This window comes from Lepidochelys olivacea (genome assembly GCF_965140295.1).
Source record: "Lepidochelys olivacea isolate rLepOli2 genome assembly, chromosome: 2".
NCBI classification, from domain to species: Eukaryota; Metazoa; Chordata; order Testudines; family Cheloniidae; genus Lepidochelys; species Lepidochelys olivacea.
The window spans coordinates 64,619,186-64,644,143 of NC_140412.1; the positions used below are offsets into that span (position 1 = coordinate 64,619,186).

The window sequence follows — 24,958 nt, forward strand, 5'->3', positions numbered from 1 at the left end:
TCAGGATGACAGCATGATGGATAGAGATGTTTTGATCGAACCAACATGTACAAGGTAATGGGTGGCATTCAAATACATCAGAGGGTGGCACCTAGATATGTCAGGAGTAATACGTAACTTCTTTGTATCTGTGCATAAAGAGGTATCTCAGAGGGAGTGTCTTTGGCCAGCCGAGGGGGAAATGGAAACTCCCGCCATTCACTGAGCTGCTTCCATTGTCACAGGCATACATGTGCTAATGTACCTTTAGACATTGGTCCGGGGAGCTAGGACTGTGCTTTGTTGACAATAAACTGGACCAAGCACCTTCGCACCTTAACAGATTTTGTGGTCATTGAGCAGTTTGCTTGAGGTCTGCCGTGCCAGCTGTCTGCTCAGAGCTGGGACAGCACAGAGGGAAAATACACACACACAGCTGAATATCTGACAACAGTACCTATTGAATTCACATGGGCATTGCTGACTTTGCTGGGCATTGTATCAACCCTTCAGTGTGGTATCATTACTGATCCCTACTACCACAGGTGATTTTTGACATTTACTTCAAAGGGCACAGGATCAGTCCAATTGCCTTAGTACTGTGTGTTTATTTATTGTTTCTCTTTCTCTGTGTGAGCGTGTTGTTTTAGATCTGTATTGGCAAAATCTTTTTTTTTAAAACACAAAAGGAAGGGGAAAAAAAAAGTAAACAAACGTAGCCCAGAGCTTGAAGTCAATGCAGCAGTAGCAGCTAGTATATCATCCATTGTTGCTCAGTGTGGTGCACTTTTAATCAGTTTTTCAGAGAGGACCTGGCGAAGTGACAGTGGAGGCCAGTGAACATCATGTCAGCTTTCACAACTGTGTTCTTAGGCTGCATTCGGGGTCGGTTGACAACAAAGACAACAACCGCACTTTCAACTACGACCGAAGAGCAATATGTTCGCGTTTGGGCCAGTTTTCAGCCACTTCATGGAGTTTATCTGAATGCACCCGCTTTGAGGGGAGGAAAGCGACACAGAGAGACCACAATCCTTTAAATAAGAGCCTGCTATTTTTAGTTCTTGAACTGGAGCTAAGTTTAAAGAGCTCACCAGTTGAGAAAGAGGCACAGAGACGCCTGAGTGCTGTATTCCCGGACAGAATTCCTGACAGTGCAAACCACTCCCACACCGATCTACAACTCTACACGAAGAAAGGGCCAGAGAAACAATACAGTACAAATGTGGTCCAAAGAGCTGTGTATGCAGGAAGTGAGGGAGCCTTTGACAAAATGAGCATTGCCCGCGTTTCCTCCCAGAGTAACAGAGCGAGCCAGCGATGCCCCAGGACAGTCCGTCGGTCACAGCACACCTGGGAGGAGCGAGCCAGCCAGCAGGAACGGGGGTGGGGTAGCTCAGGCATTGATACAGCTCAGGCTCTCTGCTCTCGGGTTTACACCTGCTCCTCCCCTGCCTCCACCCGCTGGGGCTGCCCCGGGGCTCTGATTGCCTGGCCCCGTGGTTTCGGGCACGTGGGGGAGGCCATGTGGCCCCTTCCCGCAGAGCCCCTTCCTGCGGCGGAGCCCCGCAGCGGAACTACGTTTCCCAGGGTGCAGCCCGCCGCCCGGGGAAGGCGGTGCCGGCGCCGCAGGAAGGGCGGCGGGCCCGGCGCACTTGCAGCCCCGCAGAGCCAGTGCGGAGCCGGGCGGCGGCGCGGGAGCAATGCTGCGCTATCCCGGGCCAGGCTGCCCGCCGGGCGTCCGTCTCCTCCTGCTGCTCCTCCTCTGCGCCAGTGCTCTGGCCTCCGTGGTGTCGGGGAGCCGCCGGGGGGGCAGCAACGAGAGACCCATCATTGGTAAGAAGCTCAGGGGCAGGGAGCCGGGGCGCGGCGGGCACCGTGACAGCCCCTGCGTGCGAGAGGTGTGCCCCGTGTTCGCAGGGGGGGAGAGCCCCACGCCCCCTTGTAGAGAGGAGGGAGCAGAGGGTGGTTAGGGCAGATGTTAACACGAGAGGGTCAATTGGGGGAAAGTATTAAAATGAGGCCAAAATACCTTCTCCTTCCTCCAAAACTCCCCTCCTCCCCCCCCCCAGGTCTGACACCTCTGTGGGGAGGGCGGTGTTGACATCCTGAGTACAAAGCTTCATTGTGTCAACAAGGAGCCATCTTCTCACTGCCTACCCGTCTCACCTGTTAGGATAGTGTCAGCCTCAGCAATAACAACGTAGCCTGCACTGACTCATCAGGCGAAAGACTATGTGACTGTATCTATCCAGTGCGCCCATATACTCCCACTGCGATAGGATCTGAGCACGTCCTAATCTTTTAGAGCAGTGTTTCTCAACCTTTTTGATACTAGGGCCTGGTTTGCTGCCTTCCTAAACTGTCAGGGACCAGTGCCGGACCTGTCATCGAGAAACTGTTTTAGGGTAGGTCTGCACTATCACTTAAGTCAATATAACGTACCTCACTCAGGGATGTGACAAAGCCACGCCCCTGAGCGATGTAAGTTACAGCGACCTCAGCGCTGTCCACACAAGCAGTATGTCAGCAGGAGAGGCTCGCCTGACCACCTTCTGCCTCACATGGAGGTGGAGTAATTATGCTGAGGAGAGAGAGCTCTCCCGTCAGCATAGAGCATCTTCATCAGATGTGCAGCCGCACTGATGTAGCGCTTCTAGTGTAGACTAGCCCTATTAGAGTATTCGTCTTCAGAACACCTGAGAGCTAAGGAAGTACAGTTATCTCCATCTTACAGATGGGGGACCGAGGTACACAGACACTCAGGAGTCCCCTCCACCCACCCACCCTCTCAACTTTTTCAGAAAAGCCCCTCTGCTCCCTTTTGAAGTCAGAACAAGTGTTGATTTTGTTTTAAAAAAAAAAAGTTTCCTTTTCCAGAGCTGGTTTGTTTGTTACCAGGTCTTTGCTTTCCATATGTAAAGTAAAAATAGTAAGCAATTAGTCAGCAAACTATTTTTTTTTTCATTTTTGCTGTTTCCAGAAGCTGTGATACAGTGAGTCATGTGGCACAGTTGCACAACAGTCTAGAAAACATTCTAATGTAGTGTTCTGGTCTGGTTATGTGCTGCAGAATGGACATTTAGAAAATGTCCAAGTATCTTTGTGTAAATCCTCGAAAAAGGTATGTCTGAGGCCCCAATCCTGCAGACCTACATGTGCTTCAGTTGAAGTACATACATTGTGATTTTAATGGGACTACTCACATGCTTAAAGTTAAGTGCAAGAGTAAGTGTTTGAAGGATTAGGGCCTAAAATGGTATTAGTTTTAGAATTACAAATGGACCTTATTGTAGGTTTTTGTATGGCTAATGTTTAAGATATGGTTTTTAGTATTTCTGATGTTTTTGAGAATATAAATCCATAAAAAGGTGAAAATGGAAAATTCTAAAACACTGCCTGTCACCACAAAAAAAGCCTGCAACATTGGACGTAAAGTAAATAACCTGTGTTGCCTGTCATCTCAACTCTGATACATATAACTATGGTCCCAATATTGCAGTCCAATCTGTGTGGATGACACTGAACTCTTATGGAATCCTCTCGATTCACTGTGTGGGGCCAGTGGTCCAACTATAGAGATTAGGCTGCAGTGTCAGGGATTTGATTTTAAACTCTTTGGAGCTGGGACCTTGTCTTTAAAGTGCTTTGATAAATAAAGATATTTTAGTTATGCTCTAAACAAATTAAATATAGAAAATATGTTTATAAGAAGTTGTGGAACTAATCAAATAAGGCAGGGAATTTAAAGTCAAACTGTTAAAATGGTTTCATTTGATACCCCATTACTAAGCAAGCTTATTTGCTTATTATTCCAATTTTCTCATATTTCATGGTAAATCATTAAGTATAATACTGCTCAATGTAGTATATGAATCAAATCAGTTAGTGAAAGGAATGAGAGTTTTGATTTAATTTGCCTTCTTCTGGACTATAACTACTGTCATTTGTATATCAGCAATCCTCTCTGTTTTCTGGACACTGTAGGGATATTGGCACAGGAGTGTGACTTTACAAGTTTCAGTAGGTTTGGAAGTTCCTACATTGCTGCTTCATATGTGAAGTTCCTAGAATCTGCTGGTGCACGAGTTGTGCCAATAAGGTAGGCTCTCATATAGTTACAGGTGGTAATTCCAGGCCTTTTGTACTGCATAAATGCCTAATCTTGAAAGGTGCTTAATGCGTAAGTGCTGACTCACTTTATAATTTTAATCCCTCACAGACTAAAGAAAGTGCGCAGCACTTTGCAAGATCTCTAGGAATGGAGGCTAGACTCACAGCAAGCTGGTGCTGCCAATGCAGTGTATTAAAAGTTTCTTCATTTTCAGACTTAATATATGTACCAGCTGCTAGCTGTGATCTGTGAAGTTTCCAAATACATGCTATTGCCTTCAGGGCCATATATTGCCACGTGTACATAAGTAAAGCTAGGACTCAGGGTATGGAGGGAGACTGCCACTAGTGCTTGAAGTGTTCAGATCTGATTCCTCTCATACTCCGGCTCACTAACTACTACCACAAAGAGCTCTATGTTTTGCAAATATTCCAAGTTCTGGATCAGAGTAACATTCTGGCTTATGCAGGCAATAGGCTGCCAGAAAGAGCACTTCGTGGCCAACAGTAAAATGTAAAACTATAACCGCAAATACGATATTAGTAGGAATTAAAGTAGTAGTTGGATACTGCTACAAAACAAGAACACAACCAAGTGTCAAAACAGCATGAAATCATTCTTCATAGCCAATGTTTTGATGATCCCATTGGTCTTCCCCAGCTTTCTGAATCTCCCCGGGACTTTGATCTGAGAACCTGTGGCAAAACACGCTCCTTGTTCACAGAGACTGGCTCTTAGCTAAAAAGGCGGATGGGGCAAATTGAGAAAGCTAGGACTGAGTGTGGCAGGTGATAGTCAGAGTGTGTGTTTAACAAGTGGGGCAATTCTGACCTTGCTGACATAGGTGTAAATCAGGAGTAACTACTCTGAAGTCAGTGAACCATAAAATCAGTGTGAGAATGGAATAAGATCTCATGTTTATAAATCACTGTTAATCATATACTCACATGGCTGCCTATACCTCTGCACCAGCTCTGACACCATGCTCCAAAGGAGAGACACCAGCAGGGGTTGTTCCCAAAGCCCCATTAATTGATGTGAGGGGCCATGCAGACTGTATTGCCTTTTCTAAATTCTTTGAGGCTGACAGGTGTGGAGATAGGATAAAGAAGTTGGTGGAGTCCCCACTTCTATGTGAAAGGGGTGAGATCTGCATGCAGTCTGTCACATCCATGCATGGCTCTAGGGCAGGGGTGGGGAACCTTTTTTCTATCAGGGGCCACTGACCCACAGAAAAAAACCAGTCACAGGCCATACAGCCTTGCGGGGGAGGGAGGGTGGAGGCTCCAGGGTGTGGCCAGAAATGAGGGCTTCAGAGTGTGGGAGCAGGCTCTGGGCTGGGGCAGGGGTGCAGGCTCTGGGGTGGGGCTGGGGATGAGAGGTTTGAGGTGCAGGAGAGGGCTCTGGGCCAGGGCCAAGGGGTTTGGAGTGTGGGAGTGGGCTCAGGGCTGGGGCAAGGGGTTGGGGTGGGAGGGAAGGCTCTGGGAGGGAGTTAGGGTGCAGGAGGGTGTTCTGACCTGGGGCAGAGGGTTTGGGTTGCGGACTCCGCTGGGCAGCACTTACCTTAGGCGGCTCCTGGTTGGCGGTGTAGTGGGACTAAGGTAGGCTCTGCGCTGCTCCCAGAAGCAGCCACCATGTCCGGCCCCTAGGCGGAGGGGCCAGGGGGCTGTGCGTGCTGCCTGCGCTTGCAGGCCCCACCCTCATAGCTCCCCTTAGCCTCGGTTCCCAGCCAATGGGACCTGCAGAACTGTTGCTGGGAGCAGGGGCAGCGCGCAAAGTTTCCCCAATCGCCCGTGCTCCTAGTGGCCGCAGGGACATGTCAGTTGCTTCTGGGAGCTGCATGGAGGCAACCAGAGATTTAATGGTCTGTCAGCCCTCCTCCCGCAAGGGAGCAAGCTGGCACTTACGGCTCCAGCCCTGCGGGGGGCTGCCGAGGCTCAGGGCTTCTGGCCCGTGGCATGGGGACTTGCTGTGGGCCGGATAAAGGCTGGAGGTTCCCCACCCCTGCTCTAGGAGGCCTGAAGAGTCTGACTCCCTGAAGAGTAAGTTTCCATTTATGAAATTTAAGGCTGGAAGAGTCCTCAAGAGGTCATATAGTCTCCCCCCCCCCCCCCGCTCCCTTATGGAGGCAGGACTAGGTAAACCTAGACCATCCCTGACAGGTGTGTATTCAACCTGTTCTTAAAAACCTGCAATTATGGGGATTTCACAACCTCCGTTGGAAGCCTATTTCAGCACTTAACTATCCTTATAGTTAGAAAGTTTTCCCTAATATCTAACCTAAATCTTGCTTGCTGTAGATTAAGGCCAGTCCTTTCTTGTTCTACCTTCAGTGGCCATGGAGAACAATTGATCATTGTCCTCTATAACAGCCGTTAGCATATTTGAAAACTGTTATTAGGTCCCCCCACTCAGTCTTCTTTTCTCAGTAGTAGACATACACAGTTTTTCTAACCTCATAGGTCAGGTTTTCTAAACCTTCTATCATTTTTGTTGCTCTCCTTTGGACTCTTACCAATTTGTTCATATGTCTCCTAAAGTGTGGCACCCAGAACTGGAGCCAGTACTCCAGCTGAGGTCTCACCAGCATTGAGTAGGCAGGAAAATTACCTCCTGTGACTTACAGATGACACTCCTATTAATACACGTCAGAATATTAGTTTTTTGTAGCTGCATCACATTGTTGACTCATATTCAATTTCTGGTCCACTGTAACCCTCAGCTCCTTTTTACACTGCTGCCACCTAGCCAGTTATTCCACGTTTTGTAGTTGTACGCTCTTCATAGACTACTGGAAGAGTAAGGTACCATTTATAACAGTGGGGGGGGCAGATTTTGGCCTTTAGTGACCTAGAATTACTCCCTTCCTTAGTTTTCATACATGTTTTTATAAACTTTCCATGTCCATTGCAGATGGCTTGTATTAAGTATCTTTGGTATTTTAATAGTAAAATGTGATGAAGTTTTAGACATACCTATAACTATCTTTGTTGGGATTTCAGACTGAATCGTTCAGAAGAAGAGTATGATAAGATTTTCCAGTCTATTAATGGGTAAGCTTTGAGCATCAGTTTCCTGTTGAAATGTCCATTAACATAAAGTCTCTCCAAAACAGATGTTATCAAAGCCACTGTTGTTTTACTGTTAAGTGCTTGGTTTTGCCTTTAGTGATTCCAGACTCCGATACTTCATTTTTCTAAGTAGGGAATGCAAGTGTAATCTTCTTTCTTGCAGGTGTGTGCATTAATCGTGATTAAAAAAATTAATTGTGATTAATCACAGTTTTAATTGTACTGTTAAACAATAGAGTACCAATTGAAATTTGTTATATATTTTGGATGTTTTTCTACATTTTCAGATCTATTGATTTCAATGACAACACAGAATACAAAATGTACAGTGCTCACTTTATATTTTTATTACAAATATTTGCACTGTAAAAATGATAAAAGAAATAGTATTTTTCAGTTAATCGCAGACAAGTGCTGTAGTGCAATCTCTTTATCATGAGAGTGCAACTTACAAATGTAGATTTTCTTTGTTCCATAACTGCACTCAAAACAATGTAAAACTTCAGAGCCTACAAGTCCACTCAATCCTACTTCTTCAGCCAATCGCTAAGAGAAACATGTTTGTTTACATTTACAGGAGATAATGCTGCCCACTTCTTAATTACAATGTCACCTGAAAGAACATGCATTCGCATGGCACTATTGTAGTTGGTGTCGCAAGATATTTATGTGCCAGATGCGCTAAAGATTTGTATGCCCCTTCATTCTTCGGCAACCAATCTAGAGGACATGCTTCCATGCTGATGACGCTTGTTAAAAAAATAAGGAGTTAATTAAATTTGTGACTGGACTCCTTGGGGGAGAATTGGATGTCTCCTGCTCTGTGTTTTACACACATTCTGCCATATATTTCATGTTATAGCAGTCTCGGATGAAGTTGTTTGTTTTAAGAACACTTTCACTGCAAATTTGACAAAATGCAAAGAAGGTACCAATGTGAACTTTCTAAAGATAGCTACAGCACTCAGCCCAAGGTTCAAGAATCTCAAGTGCCTTCCAAAACCTGAGAGGTCTGGAGGTGTGGAGCATGCTTTCAGAAGTCTTAACAGAGTAACACTCTGATGAGGGAAACTACAGAACCCAAACCACCAAAAAGGAAAATCAACCTTCTGCTGGTGGCATCTGACTGAGATGATGAAAATGAACATGCATTAGTCCGCATTGCTTTGGATCGTTATCAAGCAGAACCTGTCATCAGCATGGACATATGTCCTCTAGAATGGTGGTTAAAGATGAAGGGACATATTACTCCTGGGAAAACCTGCAGCACTGCGCATGCATAGAATTCATGTTCCCCGCAGATTTCTTTGCTTCCCTATCAGAAAGTCATTTTTCTGGGGGGAAGCAAAGGGAATCTGCAAGAGTAGTCACGTACCAGTCCCTAGCTGCGCAGATTCATTGTTTCAGGCAGCCGTCAGAGAGGTAAATCACCGCAGGGCTGGGGACATCCAAGCCAGTGGCTCCTATCCTGAGCCAGAATCAGCTGTTAATCCTGGCTGGGCTGGAGGCAGGAGAGGACACGACTTCCCTTTCCCCTGCAAGGAGTGGCTGGGGCTGTGTCCGACCCTCCCCCAGTTGCAGCATCCTCCCATGCTCATCATCCTCCTCTGTTTCCTGCCCCCATCACACCACAGCTGTGGAGGGAGGGGTCACTGTATGGGGAGATGCTCCCCCATCCACCCAACCCCCGTGCATCTGGACTTCCCATACCCAGACACTCACACCAAGCCTCACCCCATACACCCAGAAGCCCCTAGCACACCATACCTGAACCCCACCCCACTGAACCTCAGCCCCTGCATCTGGAGCCTCCCTGAACCCAGACCACGCCCCCACTGAGCTCCCTGCACTTAAACCCCCACCCTGATGAGCCCCACCCCCCTGCACTCCCTGGAGCCCCCCACATCCAGATCCCCATGCCACTGACTCCCAACTAGCTGCACCCAGACCCCCACCCCACCAACCCCCACTTCCCCAGCACCCAGACACCCCTGCTGAGACCCCTACACCGAGACCTCTGCTGAGCCCCAGCCACTGTCACTTTGAAGCCCCTGTAGAGTCCCATTGCCCACGCACCTAGAATACCCACTGAGCTGCCTGCACCTAGATAGTCTCACACAGAATCCTCTCACCCCACACCTGGGTCCCCTCACACTGAGCCCCTCCACAACTAGATCCTGCCTGGTTGAGCCTGCCTGCTCAAAACCTGGTGCAGGGCCCAAGAGTGTTTCTGGGGCAGGCCCAGGCCTTATGCTGTGTCAGGGTTGGGTGCAGCCTCACCACTGAGTCCATGTCGGGAGGATGAGGGGTGGGGAAGCTGAAGGGTGGTCCCCACCTTCACACAGCCAGTAGTCTGTGCTCCCCACTGCCATGCTGGAGCCTCTGCATTTATTTATTGACAAATAAAACTTGAATTTTAAATTTTTTGGCACAGAATGCCCTTAGGAGTAACATATGAAGCTTTAAAAACAACAAGGGGTCTGGTGACACCTTAAAGACTAACAGATTTATTTGGGCATAAGCTTTCAGGGGTGAAAAACCACTTCTTCAGATGCAATTGAAGAAGTGGTTTTTTACCCACGAAAGCTTATGCCCAAATAAATCTGTTAGTCTTTAAGGTGTCACCAGACCCCTTGTTGTTTTTGTGGATACAAAGTAACACAGCTACCCCTTGATATATGAAGCTTTAGCACATCTGGCATGTAAATATCTTGCAACGCTGGCTACAACAGTGCCATGCGATTGCCTGTTCTCTCTTTCAGGTGACATTGTAAACAAGAAGCGGGCAGCATTATCATCTGCAAATTTAAACAAACTTGTTTGTCTGAGTGAGTGGCTGAACAAGAAGTAGGACTGATTGGACTTGTAGGCTCTAAAGTTTTACATTGCTTTATTTTTTAATGCAGTTTCTTGGTACATAATTTTACATTTGTAAGTTCAACTGTCATGATAAAGAGATTACACTACAGTACTTGTATGAGGTGAATTGAAAAATATATATATTTTTACAGTGAAAATATTTGTAATAAAAATAAATATAAAGTGAGCACTGTACACTTTGTATTCTGTTATAATTGAAATCTATATATTTGACAATGTAGAAAACATCCAAAAATATTTAAATAAATGGTATTCTATTATTGTTTAGCAGTGTGAGCAATCACGTGATTAATCTGATTTTTTTAATCGCTTGACAGCCCTACTTATTTTGGCACCCCTTTCTGCCTGTGAGCAGGCTGATAGGAGCAGCATTTGAATGGAAGCCAGCAGCCCACTTTCACTTTTCTCATGTTGTCTATATCCCCTTTCAGTGATGGCCTTCATTTTGCCAAAGCTATTTCACAGCCCTTGCTGCTTGCCTGCTTGCTGTTTCCCTCCTTACTCTTTCTCTGTCTCCTCTTCCAATCCTCTCCATGGTTCCTCTACCCTTTTTCCTGTCTTCCCCTCTTTCTCCTGCACTTCCTCCTTGAAACTTTTTCTCCCAGGTTCCTTGCTCCACTCAACTCACCCCTTATGGTATTGTGTCAGCTGAGGGCCTGATTCTGCCACCCTTACTTGGGTTGAATGATATTTTACTCCATGAATAGTTTCCATGGGATTTCTTGTGGAGTAAGATGTGACTCAATGTGAGTAAAGGTGGCAGTGCTAGGTCCTTAGATTGCAGACTCTTTGTGACAAGGACAATGTCTTTATGTTCTGTAGAAGGCCAAACACACTTGCATTTTGGGCTAGATGGCGCAGTAGAACCTTAGAGTTACAACGCCTCGGATTGGAGATTGTTCGTGACTCTGAAATGTTAGTAACTCTGAACAAAATGCTATGGTTGTTCTTTCAAAAGTTTACAACTGAACATTGACTTAATACAGCTTTGAAGCTTCAATATGTAGAAGAAAAATGCTGCTTTTAACCATCTTAATTTAAATGAAACAAACACAAACAGTTTCTTTACATTGTTAAACCTCTTTTTTTTAAACTTTCCCTTTATATTTTTAGTAGTTTACATTTAACACAGTACTGTACTATATTTGCTTTTTTTGTTGTTGTTGTTGTCTCTGCGGCTAACTGATTATGTACTTATGGTTCCAAATGAGGTGTGTGACTGACCGATCAGTTCGTAACTGGTGTTTGTAACTCTGAGGTTCTACTGTAACTTCATCTTCTGCCCTGAGCAAATGGGCATATCTGGCTGGCTATTGGAGAGGGCAGACTCAAGTCTTTTCCCACTCTTTATCCTCTTGCCACCCAAATACTTGCAAATGGGAGTAGTGGTCAAGTAGCTGCTGTTTACCTTTCATCCCAACTCATCTGTGATGAGAGTCACAATCTGAGGAGGGCTGCACAAGTGAGTAAGGGTGGGCCACACCCTGTCTCGCTGCTCTGTTCTGTAAAGTAAGGACTGTGAGAAGCTGACTTTATAAAAATAATCAATAAAATCAGTAAAAGAAATTAACGGCATCCATTGAATCGTAATATGGAAGCTTTGGATCAGAATGCTAATTATGGCCTTTTATCTTGTAAGGCTTGTATGTTTTAGCTTCAGGTTCTTCTCACTCTGAAAATATTATCTTTAGTTATTCTCAGCAGCTCGCACACCCCTCCTTTTTTAAGTGTTGGAATTTACTGTAGCACATAGACATTGTGATCATATGGTTTGGTGTTTGCCTCCAGTGAGTTTAGGTCTCAGGGTTCTTGTCAGCCCTGTCCATGTTTACATATTGTATTATGCCTAGACCTATAGTTATTTACATGTAATAATATTTTGTTGTTTTTCAGGGTGCTTTTCCCAGGAGGTGGTGTTGATCTTAAGACTTCAGAATATTCCAGGATTGCTAGGATATTTTACAACAAGGCACTAAAGGTAACTACTTAAAGGAAAAACTGTTCTGGTTATTGTCAGTGTTCAGGGACCAAAATCATGGGAGGCTTATATTTGGACATCTGCAACTGGAGTGCAGTATATTCCTGTTAATAAGCAACTGACTACTGGTATGTGTGTTTAACAAATCATCTAATAGCATTAGATGCAGGTCTCAAATGAACACCTCCAGAAAATTAGAATCTGAACTTTAAGGTTTGAGGCCCATCGCTAAATAATTTAAGTGAAGTCAGTTGTTAATTTCTTTATTTGTACAACATTACTTGTAAAATTTAGCTTAGTCACCCTTATTGCCAACACTTACACTAGATACTAAGAAAGACTGTGTATTTTTTATGAAGCAGAAATGGTGCTCATATGTTGTGCTCAGTACTAACTGAGGCCAAGATTTTCAGGGGTTTGGGTGAGTGCTCTGCACTTTCTGAAAACCAGGCCCCTTTAAAGCGTTTCAACTTGACCACCCATCTTTGTTCATGGGCATTGTCATCTGGGTATCATAGCCCCTGATATTGCAAAGACATGCTTACCTTTATGCAGTATAAGTAGTCCCATTTACCTCAATGAAACTACGCACAATGCATTAAGTTAAGCATGTAAGTAAGTGTGGAGGATTGGGGCCACAATGTCTGGTGGGGGCACCGTTACAGTAAACAGTATGATGAAATTGCACGAAAGTTTCATAGCAACTCAGTAAATTGCTTGTCATCACTTCATATACAGAGCTTGAGGAAAAATCTTATTTGACTTGCTGTATGTAATCAAGATAATTGAAAACTTAGAAAGTAATTTCCAGTTCTTTATAGATGTCCTTTCCTGGCATGCTTTTCTCTGTTTTACTCCTGAAATTGTGTGCTCTGAACTGCATCCTTTGAGACTTAATTAGCACTATAAAATACTGATACATTTGTAAGTGCAATGTGAGTTATAGAAGTCAAGGTGATGTTTGCATGTATGAAGATGATTGGAATTTCTACTATTCTTTTAAATTCACATCAGTGTCTCTTCCCACTTTCCCTCATCAAATTCAAAATAAAGAGGTTACTTGATGTGACTGTTTTTAAATTACGTGTACACACAAGGGGTGAAATCCTAGACCCATTGAAGTCAATGGGAGTTTTGTCATTGACTTAAATGAGGCAAGGATTTCATCAAAGATTTTTTCCTCAGCTTATAAATTATAAATTACAGACTTTAATGCTGTTAAATAAGTGGTTAATCTCTAGGCTGCATTTTTAGGCACAGCAAAAGTAAGGGGAGTATATGTTAACGGCTTGATTATAATTTCACTTAAACTGATGTAACTCCTTTGACATTAGTTACTCCTCATTTGCATCAGAGTAAGTGAGAGGAGTAGCAAGCCTAACATATCTAGCACTTACATGGCAAATAGCTAGAAAGATACTGTAATGCTTTTGGAGCTTCTTTGCAAAGATATTTTATATATCAGTAGTTTACTATAGGAGTAAATATCCTATGTGAGTTTTTACAGTCACAGTATCAGGGATATAGTAAAGATGGAGATGGCACTTTCTTTCTAAGCCCTGAGTTTCAGTTGCTTAGATCTTTCCAGAAAAATAGCTTTTGAGTAATAACTTCTCAAGTTGGGTCACAACTCAGAAATTTGTTCTAGAAAGAAATTAAGAAAATGCACTGAGCCATCACAAATAAATAATGTTCTGGGGCAACAGAGCTTTTAAACCATGCGTATGGTGTAGAAATGCCACCTGCTTGCTGTCCGGATCTTCTCTCTTTAGAGCTTTATGTGCTTCTTTAAGTTGAAGGTTTCATTCTGCTTTTGCTTAGCTCTTCTTTCCTTCTCCTAGTTTTGCCCTTAGCTCAAGTTTCACATTGGTTTCATTGTTTTTAAGGTAACACTGACACTTTCTGTTTTATGTTGTTTAACATTAAAAAGGTTGCAGAGCAGTTTTTAAACTAAGAAATGGGGGAAAGCTGATTGCTGCAGAGGCGCACGTGGATTGGACAGAGACTTCTCTTAGAGGAGAATCTATTGATAGAGATTCTCTAGGTTTTAGTCAGGAGGAGAGGATGGAAGAGGATAAAGTATGGGCCAGTTCAGATGAGAAATATTCACATAAAGAATCTGACACATCAGAAAAGGGCAGACAAATAAACAGTGACAGGTTTTTAAAGTGCTTGTACACAAATGCTAGAAGTCTAAATAATAAGATGGGTGAACTAGAGTGCCTCGTGTTAAAGGAGGATATTGATATAACAGGCATCACAGAAATCTGGTGGAGTGAGGACAATCAGTGGGACACAATCATTCCAGGGTACAAAATATGTCAGAAGGACAGAACAGGTCATGCCGGGGAGGGGCGGGGGGCACTATATGTGAAAGAAAATGTAGAATCAAATGAAATAAAAATCCACATGTTCCATAGAATCTCTCTGGATAGTAATTCCATGCTCTAATAAGCATATAACAGTAGGGATCTATTATTGACCACCTGACCAGGACAGCGATAGTGACGATGAAATGCTCAGGGAGATTAGAGAGGCTATCAAAATAAAAAACTCAGTAATAGTGGGGGATTTCAATATGTCCCCTCAGGATGAAATGCAGAGACAAAATTTCTCGATACTTTAAATGGCTGCTTCTTGGAGCAGCCGGTACAGGAACCCACCAGGGGAGAGGCAACTCCTCGGTCTAGTCCTGAGGGGAGCGCAGGATCTGGTCCAAGAGGTAACTGTAACAGGACCACTTGGAAATAGTGACCATAATATAATAACATTTAACATTCCTGTGGTAGGAAGAACACCTCGACAGCCCAACACTCTGGCATTTGATTTCAGAAAGGGGAGCTATGCAGAAATGAGGAGGTTAGTTAAACAGAAATTAAAAGGCACAGTGACTAGAGTGAAATCCCCGCAAGCTGCATGGACTCGTTTCAAAGACACCATAATAGAAACTCAACTTAAATGTATACCCCAAATTAAAAAACACAGTAAAAAAACTAAAAAAGAGCCACCGTGGCTTAACAACCATGTAAAAGAAGCAGTGAGAGATAAAAAGGCATTTTTTAAAAAGTGGAAGTCAAATCCTAGTGAGGTAAATAGAAAGGCGCATAAGCACTGCCAAATTAAATGTAAAAATGTAATAAGAAAAGCCAAAAAGGAGTTTGAAGAACAGCTAGCCAAAAACTCAAAAGGTAATAACAAAATGTTTTTTAAGTACATCAGAAGCAGGAAGCCGGCTAAACAACCAGTGGGACCCCTGGACGATCGAGATACAAAAGGAGCACTTAAAAACGATAGTCATCGTAGAGAAACTAAATGAATTCTTTGCTTCAGTCTTTACGGCTGAGGATGTGAGGGAGATTCCCAAACCTGAGCCATCTTTTGTAGGTGACATATCTGAGGAATTGTCACAGATTGAAGTGCAACTAGAGGAGATTTTGGAATTAATTGAGAAACTTAACAGAAACAAGTCAGCGGGAGCAGATGGCATTCACCCAAGAGTTCTGAAAGAACTCAAATGTGAAATTGCGGAACTATTAACTATGGTTTATAACCTGTCCTTTAAATCAGCTACTGTACCCAATGACTGGAAGATAGCTAATGTAACACCAATATTTAAGAAGGGCTCTAGAGGTGATCCTGGCAATTATAGACCGGTAAGTCTAACGTCAGTACTGGGCAAATTAGTTGAAACAATAGTACAGAATAAAATTTGTCAGATGCATAGAAGAATATAAATTGTTGCGCAAAAGTCAACATGGTTTCCGTAAAGGGAAATCATGTCTTACTAATCTATTAGAGTTCTTTGAGGGGGTCAACAAACATGTGGACATAGTGTACTTAGATTTCCACAAAGCCTTTGACAAGGTCCCTCACCAAAGGCTCTTGCATAAATTAAGTTGTCATGGGATAAGAGGGAATATCCTTTCATGGATTGAGAACTGGTTAAAAGACAGGGAACAAAGGGTAGGAATAAATGGTAAATTTTGAGAATGGAGAGGGGTAACTAGTGGTGTTCCCCAGGGGTCAGTCCAAGGACCAATCCTATTCAACTTATTCATAAATGATCTAGAGAAAGGGATAAACAGTGAGGTGGCAAAGTTTGCAGATGTTACTAAACTTCTCAAGATAGTCAAGATCAAAGCAGACTATGAAGAACTTCAAAAAGATCTCACAAAACTAAGTGATTGGGCAACAAAATGGCAAATGAAATTTAATGTGGATAAATGTAAAGTAATGCACATTGGAAAAAATAACCCCAACTATACATACAATATGATGGGGGCTAGTTTAGCTACAACTAATCAGGAGAAAGATCTTGGAGTCATTGTGGATAGTTCTCTGAAGAAGTCCACGCAGTGTGCAGCAGCAGTCAAAAAAGCAAACGGGATGTTAGGAATCATTAAAAAAGGGATAGAGAATAAGACAGAGAATATCTTATTGCCCTTATATAAATCTGTGGTACACCCACATCTTGAATACTGCATACAGATGTGGTCTTCTCATCTCAAAAAAGATATACTGGCATTAAAAAGGTTCAGAAAAGGGCAACTAAAATGATTAGGGGTTTGGAATGGGTCCCGTATGAGGAGGTATTAAAGAGGCTAGGACTTTTCAGCTTGGAAAAGAGGAGACTAAGGGGGGGATATGGTAGAGGTATATAAAATCACGAGTGGTGTGGAGAAAGTGAATAAGGAGAAGTTATTTACTTGTTCCCATAATATAAGAACTAGGGGCCACCAAATGAAATTAATGGGCAGCAGGCTTAAAACAAATAAAAGGAAGTTCTTCACTCAGCACACAGTCAACCTGTGGAACTCCTTGCCTGGGGAGGTTGTGAAGGCTAAGACTATAGCAGGGTTTAAAAGAAAACTGGGTAAATTCATGGAGGTTAAGTCCATTAATGGCTATTAGCCAGGATGGGTAAGGAATAGTGTCCCTAGCCTCTGTTTGTCAGAGGGTGGAGATGGATGGCAGGAGAGAGATCACTAGATCATTACTTGTTAGGTTCACTCCCTCTGGGGCACCTGGCATTGGCCACTGTCGGTGGACAGGATACTGGGCTGGATGGATCTTGGTCTGACCCAGTATGGCCTTTCTTATATTCTTATGTCCAAATTTCTCCTCCAGGAATCCAGGGCATAAAATTGCTGGCTATGCAAACGTCAAGCACATAAAAGGGCTAGATGTTGCAGAAAAAGTCCTATAGAAGTAAAAGGGATTTACAGTTTGTTAACTTGTACGTAAATTACTGTATGTGTTGACCCATTTCTTCATTTTTTTGTTTCTTATTTTAAAGGCTAATGATAAAGGAGACTATTTTCCTGTATGGGGAACATGTCTGGGATATGAAGAGCTTACATACCTCACCAGCGGGGAGATTTTACTGACTTGGACTAATACTGAGGATTTTGCTCTCCCACTGAACTTTACTACAGGTGAACAATCCTGTTACACTGCTAATGTCATTTGGATTCACAGGATTTTTTTTTTCTTGTAATAAACCAATATTTATGGTTGAAGGTTTGAAATAGGTGACTAATGTTTTTATAATATTAATATTGTTACTTCTGTAAGAAAGCCAATAAAATTCTGTGACTGAAAAATTAAAGGGCAAACTATTTGCAGCTCATGGGTAATTAGAGAAAGGCCTGACCAAAATTATGGATCTGAAAAGCTATGAACTTTGGGAAAGTTTGGTCCTAGATCCATAATTTTGATCCAGCCCCCTAACTCTGTAATGAGCTCTGAATCCTTATATACTATAATATATAGCAGGGATTGGCAACCTTTGGCCTGCGGCCCACCAGGGTAAGCCCGGCGGGCCAGGCTTGTTTGATTACTTGCCACGTCTGCAAGTTCAGCCATTCGCGGCTCTCGCTGGCCACGGTTCGCCGCTCCAGGCCAGCGGGGGCTGCGGGAAGTGGTGCGGGCCGAGGGATGTGCTGGTCACCCTTCCTGCAGCCCCCATTGGCCTGGGATGGCGAACGGCAGCCAGTGGGAGCCGCGATCAGCTGAACCTGCAGACGTGCAGGTAAACAAACCGGCCCGGCCTGCCAGGGGGCTTACCCTGGTGGGCCGCATGCCAAAGATTGCCGATCCCTGATATATAGTATTGAAATCAGTGGGACTACTTGCAAAATGAGATGCAACTCAGCATAAGAGTGGCAGAAGATGGCTCTGAATGATGCTTTTTTGTTTGTTTTTTTTCTCTAGGAGCAATAAGCAGGATTTCTTCCATTGATTGCAGTAATTAATCAATGGACTAAATCCTGTTGCCTTGCCTTATTTTGAAAAATTCTGCCATTCCTAACTACACAGAGTAGTACCTCAACCACACCATTGAAATTAATGGTAGAACGTGGTTCTAATGAGTGTGAGCAAAGGAGGCAGAATGGGGCCCTTAGTGGGTCAGGGCTGCAGCATATGGCCTAGTGAGAATTGTTAGACTGCACTCTGCCATAGCTGTATTATAGATTTCTTACTGGGGTATGTTTGTATTGTATTATTGATTAATAAAATTCAGTGAAAACAGAATCAAAAGGAATTAAAATTAATTCAGCCAGTACTTCATCACATTTATCTCCATCCTAATAGTGATGTTCCTATGGCTGCCTGGTAGTGAGAATATTCCTTTGTCTTTTTTTATACAAGCTGCACAAGACAGCAGGATGTTCAAGAATTTTCCAGACTTCTTGTTGAAAAAACTTGCCACTGAGTCTTTGACAGCACACTTTCATCACTGGAGCCTCTCCATGCAGGTATTTGATCATTTGATTTAGTGAACCAAAACGAGGTTACTCTGTTAAATCTAGAAATAAAACATTTTTTCTGTCACTTTTTAATGCAGAATTTCACACAGAATGAGAAGCTACGCAATTTCTATAAGGTTCTAACAACTAACACCCATGCAGACGTGGAGTTTATATCGACAATGGAAGGTAGTTATCAGTGTAACATGTAAACTGTGATAGGGTTTTGTGGGGCTGTTTTTTGGGAGGGAGAAGGGGGAGGGTTTGTTTGTTTTTTGTGTGGAAGATCTCAGTGAGTGTGGTGGTGGTGTTACTAATTTTAATGTTAGGATAAGGAGTTAAGTGTCCGCACTGCCTGCCTTCTGGTTGATTAGAATATGTTTTGTCGAAGATAACTTATACCTCTGCACTTTACTTTAGATGTGCATGTTTCAGAGTCTGATTGTTCTCTCTCTCACTCCACTGCTCCACACCTAGATATGTTAGCACACTTTACCAAATGAAATATTTTCAGATCTATGGGATAAGACAGGGAAACACCACTCCAGTTTCTGTAGCTTAAACCCCTCCTCAATGAAACATGTATAGTCTTCACTTTCACTGCTGGCTGTCTACAGATACTGCCTCTCCATGTTGCTCTCTTTAGCCGTGCCAGTAGTACAGGGAGAGCCATTTATGCTAGTGACATGCCAACAGTATCCCCCATTCCTTTGATTACAGTTCTGGTAATTGCTGTCTTCCAAAAGACTCCTGCATAACCTGTGCCTTTACCTGGCATATTTAACTCCAGAAACATCTGTTTTGATTCATTAGAGCAGTAGTGGGCAACCTGCAGCCCGCGGGCTGCACGCGGCCCATCAGGGTAATCCCCTGGCGGGCCGTGAGACAGTTTGTTTACATTGACCGTCCGCAGACACGGCTGCCTGCAGCTCCCTGTGGCCATGGTTCACTGTTCCTGGTCAATGGGAACCGCAGGAAGCGGCAGCCCAGGAATGGTGAACCATGGCTACTGGGAGCTGCGGGCGGCCATGCCCACGGACGGTCAATGTTAAAAAAACTGTCTTGTGGGCCGCCAGCAGATTACCCTGACGGGCCGCCCGTGGGCTGCAGGTTGCCCACCACTGCAGTAGAGTATGCTATAGAGAGGATTTTGTCATTTTTCTGCTAGAAGCTATACAGTAAGTGTATGGTACTGAAGTTAGATCGTAACTGCAATTAATAACACTTTTAGTACTCTTATTTTTTATAATGAAACCATTTATTTTTCCTTTTTTTTTTTAAATATTGCAACTAAAGCAATCAGATTACAATGGTGGAACAGCGACCTGCAGAAATTTGTTTGCATAGAATCAAGCCCTTTTTCATTTAGCATCTCACTATAACTTTTAATTTCTTACAATGTAAAATTGACCAAACTATTTTTTAAACGTCACTATTATTGTTCTTGGGCTGAAATCTTGTATGTGAAGTTTTAGGTGGGAATACATTTTACAAGCTGCTTAAGGCTTTTTGGTCCCATTATAGATGTTATGAATTATATGTGAGATATAGTGAGATCTCTAATAATGTGTTCATTGTAATAAAATTGTGCGTGCCACAATTTAAGTGAAGACCTAAATGTTACATGCATTGATGAAAATTTGTTTACACAGCACATAAATACCCAATTTATGGTGTCCAATGGCATCCAGAGAAAAATCCTTTTGAATGGAAGAACTCATCAGGCATACCACATTCTGCATCAGCTATGAAAGTTGCATATTACGTAGCTGACTTCTTAGTGAATGAAGGTAAATAGTTCTTTTTTCATTTATATTCATAAAATTTAGTTTCAGAGAGATAAAACAGTAGAATATTCTTTGAGAGGGGAAAAAGGCCCCCTTTCAAAGTGTCAAAATACTATACCTATGATCACATACTATGCAAGCTTTAAAGGCTTATTAAAAGGAGGGACTTTGTAAATAGAATGGTTAAGCAAAAGTAACAACAAAAGCCAAGCATTTTGATGGAAGCATACAAACTCCTTTTAGCAGAGAATAATTTGCCAGGAGGAGAGTGTCGATTTTTAATTTGATATAAACATTTGAGCAGACACCAAAAACTGATGAAACTTTAGAATTGTTGAGGCTGCACTCTAGGTGAACTCAAAGCTCTTATTCACATCCCAGTCTCGCTCTGCCTTGGGCAAAGTAGGTAGAATGAGATAATGAATGGAAGATTTTATTTCCAGAAGCTTTCTGAGTTTTGTTTTAATTGGGGTAATTACAGTAGAGGGATTGACAAAAGTAAGTAGGAAACTGTCTCCAGGCTCAGAGAAAGACCAATACACTTTCCTCTTGCAGTGTCTAGCTGTGTCACTCTGTCTCTTGTGCTAATCCACAAACTCTTCTGTGTTAGTCCCTTAAGGTACAGTAGTTAATCCTCTCAGTATATCTCTACAGCCATTACTCCAGCTGGCTAAAAAAATTTCTGCAGCCCAGGAAGGGTCCTCCGACGAGATTGACAACAATGGTGTGTAGGCCAACACTGCCTCCTGAACATTTTTTACATATATCAGAATCCGTCAAGCCTATTTTCTCCTAACCATAAAAATAAAATGTGGGGAAAGAAACGCAAAATATTTGCTGACCAGTGGAGACTTACTCAGCCTCTGAGTATTTAACAACCAGTCCAGTCTGCTGAAACAGAATTTACTTTTCATCAATGATATTTCTTATTACTTCATGTTAATTTTAACGTATGCCTAGTTCCAGATGGAAAAAACTGAATTAGTAGGATTTTGTTTTCCTTGCAAATACAATTTTTCTCAACATTTTAATATCTAATAGTCTAGTATTGCAATGTATTAGTTCTGGTGTTGCATGGGTCTCCAGTGCTGCAAGAATCAAGTTTTCGGAAGCAGCAATTGCTCTTAAAAATTAACATATTCTTCCATGATAATAAAGCAGATAAAGTCTGCTGCAGTTTCCACGGTATGCATCCGATGAAGTGAGCTGTAGCTCACGAAAGCTCATGCTCAAATAAATTGGTTAGTCTCTAAGGTGCCACAAGTACTTCTTTTCTTTTTGCGAATACAGACTAACACGGCTGTTACTCTGAAACATGATAATATAGTATCCCTATTACCAATATCTTTGGAAAAGCTAGCCCCATAATATTCCCCACAAATTTAAATTATTACAGTACTGCTTACTATAATCCTATATAGAATCAGTGATTTCACCAAGAAAGATACTATCATGGATGATGACAGTGAAGTAATCTGTTCTTTTAAAATGTTTTACAGCCCGGAAGAGCCTGCACCATTTTCCTAATAAGGGTGAAGAGACCAAAACATTGATTTACAATTATACCCCTGTTTTTACTGGTACATTTTCTCCATTTGAGCAAGTCTATTTTTTTGATTGAACATCTATCCCATAGTACAGGATAGCTATCTGTAAATAAAGTTATTTGTTGCAAGTTTCATAATTAAACTCATGTTGTGCATTGCAAGTGGCAGAAAGCCAAAATGCTTAGCTTACTTTACAGTGATTTATCCTATGTTACCTCTGTAGAATTGGCCCATGAATCTGACAGATTTCAATTCAATTACATTATAGTGATCCTGGATCTCATTTTAATACCTGCTACAGAGAAATACATTTTACCTCCAGAGACCACAACTAGATTGCACTTATAAATTTGAAACAAATCTAGTTTATTTAAAAAAACTGAGCAATACTTTTGGCCATATATTTGAAAGAAATGAGTTTACTTCTACAAAACGTTGTGGGCTCTGTGATAACAGCTGAGTAGATAAAAGATTTGATTTATCATAATTTTCTTCTCTTGGTCAGAGTACAATACAATTAAAAGATGAAATAATCTTTTGATCTTGAGCTTGACAGATGTGTGCTGTGTAACCAAACTCTTGGCAGAGAAAATTGTTTGTCCTTTAGAAAGACGACAAAATAACAGGGAAACATTATTGCAAACGGACATAAAGAAGTGTATGCAGTACCATCTGTACCTTGTAGGATTTACATAATGAAGGTGCAGTATTATTTAGGCATTGCATCAGTTAAAGTAAGTCTGTTTGGAGGGCACGGTTAAAACATTGATTCACCTCCTGCTCCCTTATTCAGTTTCACTTATTCCTTAAGAATCTGTTCCAAAGCACACTGAAGTCAGTGGAAAGATTTTGGATAGGCCCTGAATTAGTTTGCTTTTTGAAAGAATATGACTGCCTAGAGTTTTTAATGATGATATAATGTATAATTTGACTTTTGGTGAAATCCTGACCCTGTTGAAATTAAGGGGTGTTTTGCCATTGACTTTAGTTGGGACAGGATTTCATCCCTTTTTAAAAAACATTTTGATGTAATGCTAATGTGACTAACAGGGATACAGGCAGCGAAGACTTTTACTGTTGACACAATGTAATGATTGTAATTATTAGGCAGCTGCATTTACTGTGTTTTTTCCTTTTGCGTTGCCTTGCAACACATTTACTTGAAGTAGCTCTTCTCAGTTACTGAAAAGTTTGTTCAGTAGTTTTGTGATGTCAAAATAGGACGAAGATGAGGCAATCCATTTCATTTCCCTTTTCTTCCACAGGCCCAAACCTAATAGCGTTTTAACCTCAGGTCTCCAGAATTGAAAGTTAGTAACACACAGCAGTTCCAGCACCACATCTGCATTACAGGTGCAGAATTTATCAGGGCATTCGAGAGGGTGGAAGACTTCTTACTCGCTATTCATGACCAGATAAGGGCTAAGCTGTAGCAGGCCTAATAGAAAGAACTGGAAATGCATTCATTAATATTCTATTAAGCAAAAATTTTTATCTGTAACTAATGTCAAGAATCCAGCCCAGTGCACTCATAAGCATGGTGTATTTTGGTTATAAAATTCAGCATTTGTATTTCATTATTTCTAGGTACTATTACAGTCAAACTGTGCAAAGCTTAATTAGTCTAGGACATTTTAGATCACTTCTCAGGTTTCACTTCTGTAAGTGCTTGACTACCCCAATTCAGCACAATACAATTTTGTGTTGTATTATGTCTCTACTAGTAGCTGAAAGCTCATGCTGTCATAATTTATAAAGGTGTAATTTATAAAGACGTGGCTGAGAACTTAAAAATTGGATGGTAATGGAGTACTAATTCCAGTGATGATTCAACCTGTTGTTATTCTAAACAAAAAGTGCTTTCAGCCCTGCTTGTAGCTGTTTCCATCACTTCACATTGACTCAACAGACATTCTAGGCTTCAGAGTGACATACAGACCGAGTGACAATCCTGGACTCATATAGAATACTATGAGCCTGATTCTTCTCTTATCCCAGTTTTGCACTAGTATAGTCTTGATTTCAATAGCGTGACTCCTGAGTCCTGGCTTACCAGTATGAGAAATGACATTAGCATAGCTGTGTTTTTAACAGAGTTACTCCTGATTCTTGACTTACACCAGTCTGAGAAGACAGTCAGGCTCTCGATCTACATACAGGCATAGCGGCTAAACTGCTTACACACTAATGACCAAATCCTGCAATTCTTACTTAAGCATCCCCAGGAGTTTTGCCAAGTAGGGCTTTTCTACACCTAAAACTTACATTGACATAGCTTCATTGCTCAAGGCTGTGAAAAATTTCATGTGCCATGTGATCTATTTAAGTTGACCTTACCTGCACTGTAGAATTCTTCCGTGGACCTAGCTACCACCTCTTGAGGGGGTTGATTTACTACAGTGACAGAAAAGCCCCTTCTGTTGCTGTAGTAAGTGTCTAGCCTACAGCGCTGTAGCTGTGCCACTGTAGCGTTTGTAGTGTAGACATACCCTGAGAGTTTGTCTATGTAAGAAATGCATGATTTAGCCCTAATATAGTGGAGAACAATCCTGCAAGTGGAATTTCTGTTAACTTTACTGGTTGTGACCAGGGCCAAAGTGTGCAAATGCAAAGGGTGGGAGGGGTGTAATATGAGTGAGATCGGCGTATTTATTCATAAGTTTGGAAGTTTATTTCCTTGCTGTTTTGTTCTGCTTTATAAAAGAGCACTTCATTGAACTGATTGTATTAAATGATTTCTTTTAATACTTGAAATAAAGTTTACACAAGCAGTTTTGTATCTTCCTTGAGAGGTGTACACAGACTATTAAAAAAAAATTATAAAAGAGTCCTGGCTGCTTCACTCCCTGCCCA

At 42.2% G+C, this 24,958-nt stretch overlaps 1 protein-coding gene across 1 annotated transcript; it reads left to right on the forward strand.

The window, feature by feature from the left end:
* Positions 1-1,504: 1,504 nt before the first annotated feature.
* LOC311515586 (gamma-glutamyl hydrolase-like) lies at positions 1,505-24,886 on the forward strand (the record flags this gene model as incomplete). Its single annotated transcript, XM_084618782.1, is given in 10 exon segments — positions 1,505-1,642; positions 1,644-1,815; positions 3,967-4,081; positions 7,096-7,146; positions 11,938-12,022; positions 17,319-17,457; positions 18,674-18,780; positions 18,870-18,960; positions 20,424-20,561; positions 22,058-24,886. Coding segments are annotated over 10 exon segments (1,158 nt in total). The 3' UTR covers positions 22,180-24,886.
* Between the last annotated feature and the right edge of the window lie 72 nt (positions 24,887-24,958).